This window comes from Takifugu rubripes, chromosome 6 (assembly GCF_901000725.2).
Source record: "Takifugu rubripes chromosome 6, fTakRub1.2, whole genome shotgun sequence".
Classification (NCBI taxonomy): domain Eukaryota; kingdom Metazoa; phylum Chordata; class Actinopteri; order Tetraodontiformes; family Tetraodontidae; genus Takifugu; species Takifugu rubripes.
Genome location: NC_042290.1, coordinates 6206494 through 6220394, shown reverse-complemented (window position 1 = coordinate 6220394; position 13901 = coordinate 6206494). Strand labels below are relative to the sequence as shown.

Sequence of the window (13901 nt, the reverse complement as noted above, 5' to 3'; positions counted from 1 at the left end):
TGTTAGGTTTGTATTTTATCTGTACCGTTTAGACCAGCCTATTTTTACTTATGCTACACAATATTGGGGATAAGAGACGGGATTGAGAGATAGAGCCGAGTGAGCACCAACACTTGATGAGAAAACATACTAATTTATTTATTTATGTCTCATAAAATAAATGTAAATAATAACATATCCAAATAATAGTCATGATATTTCTGAAAGCCTGCAACAGAATAAACCTCAAAATAGTGACTGTGTGTTTTAGCAAACATAACTTACATACATAACGTACAAAAAAATACTACCGGTACTCAAAAATGTACAAAATGCAGCAAACAAATCTCAAGTATTGTGCAATTTCTCCCCAGACACACACACACATTACGCCACCTGCTGTCAGCCATTAAAGGGAAATTATTGGTGTTGAGCGCCAGAAGTTACATTTAAACTGTACATGAGACCAGAACCCAGCAAGCAGGTAATCTGCAGCCATAATTTCATTTTAGTTTAGCGGTATGAGACAATAAGAATGCTAGAAATGAAGTTTCACATACTGAAGGTCTGTGTCTCAAAGCGCTTGTAGTCTGGAAAAAAAAAATGCTCCAATAATTTCCCAGACTGTAAAAACTGGTTTCTCTACAGCAGCACGGGGCTTTCCCACTGAAAAATGTGTCTCGTTCCATCGCTGTGTTCCATGGTTAAAGCATAATTGAGAGTGGGGAAACATTCAAGCAGTGAACACAACCAAGAGCCTCACACATCCTCCAAAAAAATACTGAATTTTAAACAAGACAGGACTCCAACACTCACTAACTTTTCAAACATACCTTAAGAAAATTGTTAAAAGCTCCTTTCCTCCAAAAGTAATCAGTAGTGATAACTGTTAAATAACAGCCTGCATTCAACATATCAGTAAGGGCTTTTTTTTTTTTGCCAAGCGGAAGTAACTGCGAGTTTCAAGACCTCATCAAGGAAATGTTCACCACGACCTGCCTGGAGTTGCACTTAGTATCAGTAGTACACTTGGGACTGAAGTGGATTCAGTGATGTTCTAACTGCTACATGACAATCAGTGCTTTGTTAAGTGTGCCCATTGAAAATTGAATATATGAAGAAATTAAAATATGAAAGGGTGACATGCAGGACGAAAAAAGACGCGGTGGCAGGTCTTGGTTTATATTATCACACGGCCAGAAACTGATGTGACCTGTGCCCCTGGAGGGCAAATGATCAAATGTCAGGTTGTCAGGTCCTGCCCGACAGTAATAATGTAACAGAAACTTCCGATCCGCCTCTTTTTCACTTTCTCCGTGCGCTTACTGGTCTTTTGACCTGCCAGAGGTGATTGTGGATGGTCAGTGCGTCTATGCTGACCGACACAGTCTTGGCGGGGATGACAGTGAACTGCTTGCGGTCTGAGCTGTACTTGTACAGCTTGTCGACCATCTTGTGGCTGATGGCGCGTGGTCCTGTGCCTGTGAACTTGACCATCTCCTCCGTGTCCGGCGAGTAGGAGTAAATGGCGCGGTACTGGCATCCGCCGTCACGGAAAAGGATGATCAGGTGGTTGGACTCGCACCTTTCCAGCTCCTGCGATTGAAATATCATTTCGGTATTATGTGGTGACACACGTGAAAAATGAAAGCAGCAATAACAGCAGCAATAATCCCAACAATACGTCTTCAGGGAAATACTCACCGCCAGAACAGCATTTTTCTGGCTCTCGTTAACTTTCCCAGCCAGACAGCAGTGAGCGATGGCATTGATGATGATTGGCTTGTTCGACTTAGAACTCGGCTCCTTGAAGAGTTTGGGACCTTTAGCAAACAAAACATGAAAAGATTAATAACCTACAATACTTCTATGCCCACGGCAAAGGGAGCAATCAAGGGAAGCATGCGCCACTTTGGAGGGGAAATACAGTCTGATCTCAATTATGGGCGCAAGTGTTTGATTATCTTGGCAGACTGGGATTTGGGATCTTTAAAAGTTCCAACTCTGGTATGAGTTTTTAAAAACGATGGAAACTGCAGCCGTTTTTTCCCCAGATATCTGGGCTTATACTAACATGCAGAGAAACACAGATGCAGCTCTAGTTCCTTACTGCATTTCCGCTCACCGTTATACTCCACTGAAGTGATGGAAGAGGCTATAGAACCATTATCCCAGTCTCTCTCCATGTTCCTGCTTGATGCCCTGCTTAGCACAGGGAATGAATCCATGGAGCAGACTGACTCGGCCCTGGAGGACAATACATTATAGGACTTAATCATAATATGGACAGACAGGATGGGTGGAGTTTGCAGTCATTTCAACAGTAAGAAGGAAATCTGACCTCTGTGATTCTTCAGAAATGACACTGTCTGCCTCAGTGGCCAAGGAGAGTGTGGATCCTCTGTGACTGCAGCTCAGATCAGCTGAAATGACAAATCAACACAGTTACTATGATTCAAATAAACCCCAAAATGACACTTTAGCAACTTTTTAGGACAAAGCTTGCACCACATGAAACACAACAACATGAGATAAATAAAATACCCTCTAAAGGACTTAATGGTTTGCTAAGAAATAATAATCTTTTGGCGGTGTCATGCAGAGCAGGATAGAAGGATCACCTCCCCTGCTGTCTGCTGCTGAACACTTCGTTTTGGTCAACATGGACACCATCAGAGTATTACCTGCATAACACACATACACACTCAGACAAATGAGCACCACCAAAACTGCACAAACAGGTGACATCACTAAAACAAATGTGATGATATAGATAGCCAACAAAGTGAAGATGGAATACAGTGATCCCTCGTTTATCGCGGGATTTGCGTTCCAAAAATAACACGTGAAAAGTGAAATCCGTGAAGTAGTCAGCTTCATATTTTTTATTATTTTACAATGCAATACTGAACTATAGAATGAAACCAAAAATCAAAACCTGTTTTAAAGCCCAAAATTTGTTTAAAACAATAATTTTAATCTAGTAATACAAGGTTGGAAACATTGTCACTCGCGTATTTCCCAGTCCCAGCTGAGCCTCTTCGTCCTGACTCCGCTCCGCTGGAGCGTCTGTTTCTACTGAAGGCGCAGGAGTCTTTCTCCGAGAGAAGAACATTGTTATGGGTAGTTGTTGGCGCTCTTTCTTTTTCTGAGCAAGAAGATTTTTATAAACGGATATGCCACCTTCGATTATATTTGAGAACTGCAATGAACGACTCGCAAAAAAAATCCGTGAAGCAGCGAAGCCGTGAAAGATGAAACGCGATCTAGCGAGGGATCACTGTACTGTAAGAGGATGAAAGAGTTCCTTACGTGTGGTGGATCCTTTGGTAAGACTGTTGGACTCTACTCGGTGCAGTGATTTGGGCCTGCTCCTGCCAGATTTCACCCGTGGGCGAGGCTTGACTAGTCCCTGCTCCTCTATCAGCGCTTGCTGCTTCCTTCGCAGGTATTCCTGTTTGATAAGTTCCCTCCGTGCTTTTTCCTCTTCCTTGCGGATGCGGTCTTCCTCTGCCTTGCGCCTTGAAGACAAGCATGACAGAAAGGTGGACTTTATCCACAACTCCTACTCTCTCTCTTATTCGGGGACTGAGCTGACAGACATACCTGGCTTCGTCGCGCTTGAGCTCGCTCTCTGCTTCCAGCTGTTGTTTACGAAGCCGAGTCTCTTCTGCTTTGCGCTGCTGCTTGAGGAGGAAAGCCGCGCGACGTTTTGCCATTTCATCCTCGGCTTTCTCCTCATCCTGCAAAGTGCAGTATTGTTTATGCTTCCCAAACGTTATGCTAAGCACATGCATGGACAATCAAGCATCACACAGCAGAATTTTACCTTGAAGAAGAATCCCAACACGTTCTTGGGCTCACTGTCCATTGGTGGGTCGGCAACGTCTGCATTCCCCTTTAGTTCTGACAGGTCAACCTCGATCAGTTGACCCTTGAGTCTGGTATTCTCGCTTCCACCAGCAGCCGCTTTCCCTGAGTTGTAAAGCTGGTTTTCCTCTAGTTGTGCAGTCTGTGGGGGAGACTGGTGCACTGGGGTACTGGAGACAGTGTCTGTGTCTGGCTCTAGACCGTGGTGTGTGCTGACGTCACTGTGGACTTTGAAGGTTGCATTTCTCTGAATGCTTTTCTCCATCTTGGAACTTTCGGGAACATCCCCTATCTTTTGGTCTCTACCGGAGTTATCCGGAGGGGACGGTGTGTTGGACTTGACAGACAGTGTCTTGCTGCTGTCGTTACTCTGCTTTTGCTCTGTTTTTCTGCGTTGACCGGAGCTGAGCTTCGGAGGGCGACGGACGGGGGTAGAGCTCTCCCCGAGATCGACAAAGTGGACAGCAAAGCATCTGGGGTCTGAGGTAGAGGGTGCTGGTTGTGTTGCATTGGAGGTTGTGCTCGGGTCCAATTCTACCTGCTCTGGAGGTGAAACCACATGCTTCATCAGCATGTCTTGCTGTAAAGAAAGCTGCATCATCTGCTGCTGAATGGAGGAGATGGCTTCATTGAGCAGATCTATGGAGTGGGAACACTCGTTGCGATCAGGTTCAGCTCCTTTACTGCTGGACAGTTTGTTGTCCCCTCCGATCTCTCCCCGCTCTGTTTGACCAGTCTTTGCTTGGATCTTCAGAGCATCAAGACAGGAGTCATCCTTGCACAATGGGGTCTTTGCTTTACCCCTGTCAGCAAATTCTGCAGATTCTGGATGTTTCAGAGGCAGTGGAAGTGTGTCGCTTTTCCCTCCACTTTTAACTATGTTCAAGAATGCAGCCTTCCCAAGTTTTAGCCGCTGCCGTGCAGACAAAGTCTCCAATTTCTTCTTCTGATACTCTATCGCTCGTCTTTGCTCCTCCAGCTGCATGTGAAGTTGCAGCAGCTCTGTCGGCACAACTGAGGGACTCAGCGTCACATTTTTTCCCAACATTGAAACAGGCTCCTTCCCCATCCAACTAGAAGTGGAGTCACTCCTCAGCTGCCAGGGCGGGCAGGCGACAACTTCAGAGCCATCAGGTGTAGTCTTCTGGGAGCTGCTGGTACTTGAGAATCCTTCGCGTAGGCCAAGTTTCAGGAGCTTCCTCTCAGCAAAGCTGGTCATCTTGATATTGGAACTGCCAGAAGCACTGCAGCTGCTCGCCCAGGAAGCAGTGCTCAGACAGGGGCTTGACTGTCCGCTGCAGTCTTCCTTATCCTCCCTCTCACTCACCTTCAGGTCCTCTCTTAATTTGGCTGACTCTCCTTCTGCAAAATCACGCAGCTCTCCATCTTTGAAGTACTTTTTCCTTCCGTGCTTCTCCTCCTCCTTGGACAACTGCTCCTGCTCCTCCTCATCTTCATCGAGGTCTGCAATGTCAGAGTCAGAATCTTGACCTGCCTCCTGGGAAAAGGTGCTGTGATACTCCGATTCCCCTGACAAATGAAGAAAAAAGCCTTGAGACTCCTTTTCCTCAGACTGATCCACTGAACCCTCAACGGGTGGCCGGACAGAGTTGGGTTCTACCACATGTGAGGGAGTCAAGGTGTTGAGGTTTGACTGAGCAGCTACTGGAGATTTCCTCTGAGGGGTGATTGGAAAGTTGGTGGCTACTTTCCTAACAGCGGCAGCGGCGGCGGCAGCTCTGTGGTGATTCTCACCGCTCTCCTCTTCCTTGTTCAGGCTGATGCTCTTCTCTTTAGCTGCTTTAGGGATGGCTGGCATCAGGGGCTCCAGATAGTACCTGTCTGGAGGATGCTCAGAGGTGAAACGATCCATGTCATCATAGGTAGAGCAATGAGTTTTAAAAGGCTTTGAGCTGATATCCAGCTCGTCCTGCTCCATGTCACTCCCAAGCCGGACTCGAGCAAATGAAGACGGGTGTATCACGGCAACAAGTTCCTCCTCTTCTATTTCCTCCTCTTCGTCCTCTATGTGCATGTGACTGAGCAGGCTTTGACCACTGAGTCGGTGCTGACTCCGCTGAGGACCTGACCTCCGCAGGTGATTGGGGGTGATACTGGTTATGTTTGAAGCCAAGCTGTCTTTGCTGATGGAGCGGGCGAGGCTGATGCTGTCTGCGTCATCATCTGGGGGATAATGCAGAGCATAGGGCGGCAGCTGGGATAAGGGCCTGGGTGAACAGAGACAAAGATAATGGTGAGGAATCTGTCATCTGTGCTGATATGTAACACTGAAGTCTTTAATTATGAAGCTTGGACTCAGTTCACCTGGGTCTTCTGTCGGACCAGGCCAGTAATGAACCCTGATGCTGGGAATCTGTATGAGTGACAGAGCTGGATCTTTTCCTGGGCTCTGAAAGAGTTAAAAGACTTAATTTTAGAAAAGCCTGTTGCCTACTAAAAGCCTGGTGTTACAGAGATTTTCTTACCCAATGTGCCCTCCTCAGGAAATTTCTGATATCTATGTTGAATTGGTAATAATGATGGAGCTCTACTTGATATGGGATTAGAGCTGCAGAGAAACGACAGGTGAGGCTTGTTTAGTTCACAATTCTTGCATGTACTCTAAGGAAAATACTGCAACAAAAAATGCATGATAAAAATGGGGGGTTAATACCTGAGCTCAGGGCTCAAGGATGTGGTCATCGTGTCAGCGGAGTTTGATGACGTCATGAAATTACGTTTGGTGATGTTGAGACCATGAGATCGTGAGCCCTTAGGCTGCAACAGGAATCTCACTACAGACAGGGAACATTAAGCATCAGGCAACAGCAGACCGCAACAGATGTTAAAAGAATTGAGGTAGGCATTTTACCATCTCTGGGTTCCTGAAGCTCTCTGGGCTGCACAAACTCTGGTTTCACACTTTCAAACCACCAGAAGAGCTCAGCGATAAAGACCATCACATTATTCTGCAACACACGTTGAAAATGACATAAACCCATATCCATGATCATGCTTGATACCAACGCTTCTTTTAGCTCACCTTTAATACCGGGGGAGAATACAACATATCCTCTGGCTTCAGGTGGAAGCATTTATTTAGGTATTCATTAGAAAACTCTTTTAGCAGATGGATGTTGTATACACTGTCTGATATGGAGGGAACCTCCTTGAGGCAGATATCTGCAAAAAAGGGACAGTCACCATTAATTGTGGCCCTTATAAAATGTTATATATGTAGGGTTTATAGGATTATTCATTTATATAAGTTACATATCCAGCTACAGTAGCTCAATGTAGCATCTGATGTTGGATCCAGACAGGAAACAGAGTAGAGGACAGCAAAACCATACCTTCTATTTTAATGAGGTCTGGACAATAAAAGTGGATCACTGCCAGCAAAGCCGTGCCATCGCAGACGTCCCTCAAAAGGTCTTCTAACAGAGGGAAGTGCTGAAGCGTCCGACCTGATAGGTGGTCTCTACGGTAGCGCACCTATAAAGGAAGGAAAAAGCACAGATTTCAGGAAACTGAGCAAGTGAACTCATAAATGAGAGCAATTTGCTCATTTTCCAGACAAAGCACAACATTTCTGACTGTTATTACTATTGATGCACAGAGGCTGCAGTGTGGAGAGACATGAATTACACCTGTCGTGTGGCGACGTAACCTCTGAGTTTCACTCAAAAAATAAAAAAAGCAAGAGAGAAACAACAAAATGATAATGAAACGCCACAGGCTCCATCCAGGAATGGGCCACAGCATGCATTATATCAGGCTGGTGAGGGGAGGAAAAACACTGTACACAGCGGTTTATTGAACTAGAAAATATAGTGGTTTAAAATAATGCCTTCCATGTGTGTATCTCATTGTTTCTTTATATAGTCAAGCACCCTCTTGTGTCCTCTCCAAAAAACATTCACACAGCTCTCAAACAGACTGCACAGGAGAGTTCTACGGGGTCACACTTACAGGTACAAGTTTCCAGTACCATTTGGAGGGAGACTAGTATCCAAGAGGCCAGAAAGAGCAGGGGTAGGGGGTCGAAGAGACACAAAGGGGCACAGGGGAAGAGTAGCAGACAGGTCAAGGGTAATGTAGCATGACAACTGATTATCCCATTTTTAGGATGAGACAGATGTGAGCTAAAGACAAGTAAGATAAGGTTCAGACAGAGAAGATGCCAGACTTATTAAACGTCCAGTTCATAAAATGTACAGTAAAATAGACGACAAACACAACACGCGGACAGCAAAGAAACTGGTAAGGCAACAGGGTGGTGTCTGACCTTCTGGTGACTGGGCGACTCCAGCAGATGGTGTTTCATCTTCTGCTCTTTTTCCATTATCCCCCTCATTTTCATGTTCACCTGCAACGAGCAAGATGATGTGGCCCAACACAGAAACACACCCGCCAACAGGTGGCATGTGACAGTCTTACCTTGTTGATCCAAAGGACCATTGCATCCTCCAGGTCAAAAGGCAGCTCCTTGGAGCTCAAGTCAGAAAAGCGTTTGACGCAGGACACCACCTTTTCCACGCTGATCATCTCCAGCATGTAGGCCATCATCAGGGTATCAATGAGGTGAATGTGAGCACTCTGGAGGAGCACAGATTTTGTTTTCGTTTTTAATGCTTCATCACAAATTTCTTGCTGTTTTGCTGGTATTAATAGTGTATGTTTACTTTTTGTAATTTGTAATACTAATACTCTAGTATTATAATACTAATTCTCTGGTGGTTTTATTAATCTAGCAACAGAAGGGTGAAGGCTTTGCTGAATTTACGGTTACAAAAGATGTTCCTTCACTGTATTGCCATGGAAACAGGGCAGAACTTAAAATATGACTGTGTTTTGCTAGAAGCAATGGATTAAAATAATATTCAGTGTCAAATTCTTCAACACTTTGGAAGATGACAGCTGCATTATCGGCCAGGTGTATAAACTGGTGGCTACTACTAACTGCCACCTCAACATAGCAAAAACTGTTGCTTCTCCAACTTTGGTCACCTTCTGTAATTTCAGACCTGTGGTGTTTGTCAACTTTTCTGAGATGTGAGCTCATATTAAAAGAGATATGCTGCGCAATTGCTTCATGAATATTTAAGAACTACACTCAAAAAAACCTGCACCATGCACATCCGGTGAGGCATTACTTAATCTATTATTCACTTAGCTCGTACGAGGCTCTGGAGAGCAGCTTCTGTTCTCCGGGTTATGTTAGCAGCACTTTTGTTTTACTGTTTTAATAAGCAGGCTAGAACAGTCAGAAGGTTCTAGCACCCACCATCTTGATGGGAGTAGACCGGAGGTCCAGCTCGGAGACGGGCGTGTTGTCGGGCTGAAGGACGTAGATGCCTTTCCTGGACAGGGCTTGGATGACAGACTGGTGGCTCTGGAGCGAGGCGGCCTGTTCAGCGTGCAGGATGAGCCCGCACACCTGACAGTACAGCTCTCCCGAGAGCAACAGGCGGATGATGGGGGGCTTGATGTGTTCTTGCTCATACTGGTCGGTATAGAAGGGATCTCGTAGATCTACAGGGATGTGGTCTGGAATAAGGAAAATTGTAACTAGTACATAAAAAGATTTATGTAGACTGAGAGTAAGGAAGTGCAGCAATGTTTCATCGTGTTACATAAGAGGTGTGATTTGAAGGTATTACACTGTCTAATCAGAAAGCGGTACAGAAAGGGAGCGCTCAGACAAAGTCACTGGTGAACCAGCACGCCAGGTCAGAAGCCTGAAGGCTGATGGGAGGCTTTAAATCAATGAGCTAACAGGACTTAGCAGTGGCGCTTAATCTGACGCTGTCCCAGGCAGCCCAGAGTTTTGCTGTGAGTGGATACAGACGCACAACAGCTATTTTTATGTACCTTGGTAATCCTTGGAGTTAAGGCCTGGAACCCAGCTCGAAAATCAAGTTTCAAGCACCTTATTCTAGTGTTTGCCTGTGATTTCTCTGAAAGCTTTGTTGGGAAAATATGGTTAAAAAACGTGTAAAAACACGTTACGGCGACTTTAACTGGAAACATCTCAATCTTTCTACGTAGAGCTGAAGATTGAGAACGGTTCCACGGAATCCCAGGCTCTATACAGGAATGTGTCAGAGTCTGGCAGAGTCACCCTACAGTATCTATCACACTCTCTGTTGCTGTGAGGTGCTGCCATATGGTGCTGAGAAGGTGCTCCTTTATTTTCCTTCCAAGGGTGTTGAGATCTGCTGCAGCCTTTCTCCCGGCCAGAGTCAGATATTTTTCCACCATGTGGTTCTGAACGCTGTATTTACTTTAATCTAAAAAGGAAATCACTATCAACTGTTCTCCACAAGAACTTTCGGATCAAGAGTCACAAGAAACAATTTATGTTTGGATTGTGGCAATAGCTGCTATCCTTAACAGTCCAAAAAATGCTCCCCACCTCTCCTCACTGGTTGCTATGGACACTGGTGTTGGGGGATGCCAGCCTTTCCAGCAGTAGGGGGGTTGGGTCGCTGTCTCATCCTCTCACCAAAGCCTGCTCATTGGGCCGTTTTATGGCCCCTGACACCAGTGAGGTGTGTGGATGAGCGTGTGTGGGAGTGGTGTGAAGAATTGGAGGGGGGAGGTAGGAACTGTTCCCTAATCCTACTGGCTAATACTACTTAGATATTTATCATCCACCTGATCCCAGCATTAAAGCCAAGGGTGTGTGTGAGTGTGTGTGTGTGGGTTTGCAGGGAAAGCTGAACACATGGTCAGCTTGATGAGCAGATTTCTTGTTGACGGTCAGAGCCCTGTGGTCTGGGTTTGCACAGGAAAGACAACAATGGACCTCAATGGGAGGACTTAATGGACTATTGTCAATAAAGCAATGAGCTGGAGACAGAAGCTTTTAATGCACTGCAGACGTTCAGGACTGCCCGTACAAAAACGATGATAACATCAAGCTCATGTCCTGTATATATTTACAAAGTCATCTCCAAGAGTGTGATAAGGAAATAGTAACATGTCGCAGTCACTGGGATGTTCCGTAAACACACAACCCTTCAGGTCCAATCCTATTAAACACTTAAACATGTGACACTGGACACTTTCACACATGCATGCAGAGACAAGTTGGACTTTTCATCACTGCTGTTTTGACTCATTTGGTCTCTATTTGAAGTCATGTGCTTTGGTATATTTGATATCAATACTGACTAAAAGGGTCTCGAAACATTAAGAGGGTCATTTGCCATAAGTAAACACACTGTTTGCTTGTGTGACTTGCTGAAATGTGACCATCGGCATGATTGTAGATACGGTCGGCCATTTTCATCTGTATGAGGCCGTACAAATGAGGTATAAATGTCACCTAATGGTTCAGCAAGGTCTCCTACTGGAAATGATTTGCCCTGGTGCCAGGAGGAGCCTGATTAAGAGAGATTAAGACAAGCAGTAAGCTTGACACTGATTGTTCTGTGTTGGTTGGGAGCATCTGATCTCTACACCAGAACAACACATTAGCATGAGTGAAAGCAGCGCTGGTTCATCAATACATCAATCATGCTGATAAAGTGTACGGCCAGCTGAGTCTGAGACTGCGTGCACGTATCTGAAACAGGCTGAATTCTTCCCTCGTGTATCTTATCTCACATACATTTGGGTTTAAGGGATTTGTTCCCCTCTGCAGCAGTTAACTTAATGACTTATTACAATGCCTGTTTCACCCTGTTAATAAAATCACAGATGAGCACCATGACCTCCCCAGAGAATATTCAGCCAGTGACATAAAAACCCAGATTCGAGGGGTATTTTCCAGACTCACGGCCTGACGATGTGGAGCACTAGTTTTCAATGTTATAGTAGATCTCGTCAGAGCTGGGAAGGCTAGTGACCTGTGTATAAAAGCACCATGAGATCTCACACAACGTCTTCACACACAGGCTCGAAGGTTCTGACTGCGACTGTGTGGAAATATAGCACGACAGCACATTTCTTAAAATCCCTGATATCATTTTAGAGCAAATGATGATATCAATCGTTAAATGATAACACTATTACACATTATTATGAAACATATTTGCCTTGATTCATCAGCCCTCAAAACACAGGCCTCTTTGTTAAGAACCAGAAGAGAGTCATCTACCAAGACACAAGATGAGAAAACACACTCCTGTCTTGAGGGTTTCTGCAGAAAAGCTGCGATTTGTTCTAGAGAGTGTCAGAAAATGCAACCTAAATTTAGACGACAAAAAGCAGCCACCACTTGCATTTGTAAATCCTGGCAGCTGCATTCGAAACTGACTTGACTGACTACACCCCACTCTGTTGTTCCAGCTATACAGTATGTACATATTCATCCATCCACTCATTTTCTATTAATCAAGTTTCATCACTATGGTGTTTATCTCAGTGGACCTTGAATACAACAGGAACACACCCTACCATCAGGCTACAGAAAGGCATGCACAGCATCCAACTACACACTGTCCAATCACCCATCTGCTTTTGGATGGTAAAAACTCATTTAGATACAGAGAGAACACACAAATTCCAATGACTTCAGCAGCCAATATTGAATTAACTAATAATAACATGTGTAATATACACTTTATTGTGTGTATGAAAAACATTTAAGCTGTTTATGAACTTAAACGTTAATGAAACAAACTAAAAATGTGCTTAGCTAATATGTACAGAACATTGTGTCCGTGGTTATTATGTCCACATTACCTTGATTGAATTTTAGTAATATTATATATTGTTTCAGTGGATAGATTCATTAAAGTTTAAAGCCTCAGCAGCTACAGAAAAGGACAAAGGTAACCTTACCTATGCCATAAGCCTTGGCAAACAACCAGCGCAGATTTGCTTCTATTTTGGCTCTTGCAGAGTCATACAGCTCCAGAGGTACAACTGGAGACTCCATGCCTCCTCTTCCTCGAGCATCATCGTCACCTCCTCCTCCTGCTCCTCCTGCTGCTGCTGCTGTCCTTCTCCAGGTGCTGTCCCTGCCAGCACCCGCGTCCATCCTGCAGGTCAGGACGCGGAAACAAAGATTACCAATCACAGCCCACACATTACATCATCGACCCGAACAACAACAACCTGGGCCTGGCTCCCTGGCAGCACCTGCACGGGGGATGCAATAAATGCAAAAGAATGCACATTCACGGTGTCTAACCTCATGATTCTGCCTAACCTCAGCTGCATACGTCCACCTTATACGTATTTCGATAAATGTGTAATATATGCATATGTATGCTGCAGATAATCAGCTGATGTTCACTAGAGAACACAGGAGAGACGCCATTCATAAATGCCAGTTGCTCTTGGGTCAGTTAAATATGTAAATAATAATAATAATCACCCCACATCCTGTTATTTTACAGGTAGATCCATTAAAGGGTGTGTGACTTATGATTACCACTAAACTAGCATTGGTAATTACAAAAAGCTACGTTAGCAAGCTAAACTACGCACACCAGATGCAGGCACAACAAAGACTCACCTCTAAGAATGCATTGGCTCTTCCTCACGGTTTTACGACTGATTATGTGTGGCGTTAAAACATGCTGGCCTGGGTTCACCGAGCGGTGGGATAATGCAAGACTCCTCCCTGCACAGCGAGACAAATCTCCGGCCCTCTCAGGATCAAGCGGCGGCGTGTAGCGGATGGCTGTAATCCAATGATTTAAAAAAAAATCTGTTGGGGCACCATTCGGGCGTGTTCTCTCGAGGAAATACGTCAAATCCCAAACCAGCCAATTTCACGATGAGGTTGTCATCGCTGACAGAAGGAAGCAGCGAGATAACGCTGCCCTGCCCTGTTGTCGGAGCCTGTTTCTATAGGGACGCCTGGAATCCCGTCAGCTCCCTGCAGTGGCAGCTAATCACCTGCTGATGGCGCTGTGGTTCTGGATAGAGCTCTGCCCTCAGATGTCACGAAAAAGAACTCCGAATCATGCGAGTGCTACAGTCATAATTAACTAAATGTAAACATTTAAACGAATCAATCAATTGATAAACGCAATCACCGCGAAATATAAAATAGATAGTTAAAATGTTTAAATTTTTAAATAATTAATCCT

General features: G+C 44.8%; 1 protein-coding gene across 4 annotated transcripts; it reads right to left on the bottom strand.

Moving 5' to 3' along the window:
* Positions 1 to 117: 117 nt before the first annotated feature.
* Positions 118 to 13707, bottom strand: camsap1a (calmodulin regulated spectrin-associated protein 1a). Of its 4 annotated transcripts, XM_029837855.1 has the most exons (20): positions 13322 to 13707; positions 12643 to 12842; positions 9137 to 9399; positions 8290 to 8448; positions 8138 to 8218; positions 7822 to 7854; positions 7203 to 7344; positions 6893 to 7032; positions 6722 to 6818; positions 6524 to 6644; positions 6336 to 6418; positions 6175 to 6259; positions 3809 to 6077; positions 3586 to 3722; positions 3292 to 3500; positions 2601 to 2663; positions 2321 to 2402; positions 2105 to 2226; positions 1684 to 1802; positions 118 to 1575 (listed from the first exon to the last, which is right to left on the bottom strand). In XM_029837855.1, the coding sequence occupies exons 2-20, from the start codon at positions 12839 to 12841 to the stop codon at positions 1285 to 1287; spliced, it is 4695 nt and encodes a 1564-aa protein (XP_029693715.1). In that variant the 5' UTR covers position 12842; positions 13322 to 13707; the 3' UTR covers positions 118 to 1284. The 4 variants fall into 4 exon arrangements, with proteins under 4 accessions (XP_029693715.1, XP_011603006.2, XP_029693716.1 ...); XM_011604704.2 differs by lacking the exon at positions 2601 to 2663; XM_029837856.1 differs by lacking the exon at positions 7822 to 7854.
* Positions 13708 to 13901: the final 194 nt, after the last annotated feature.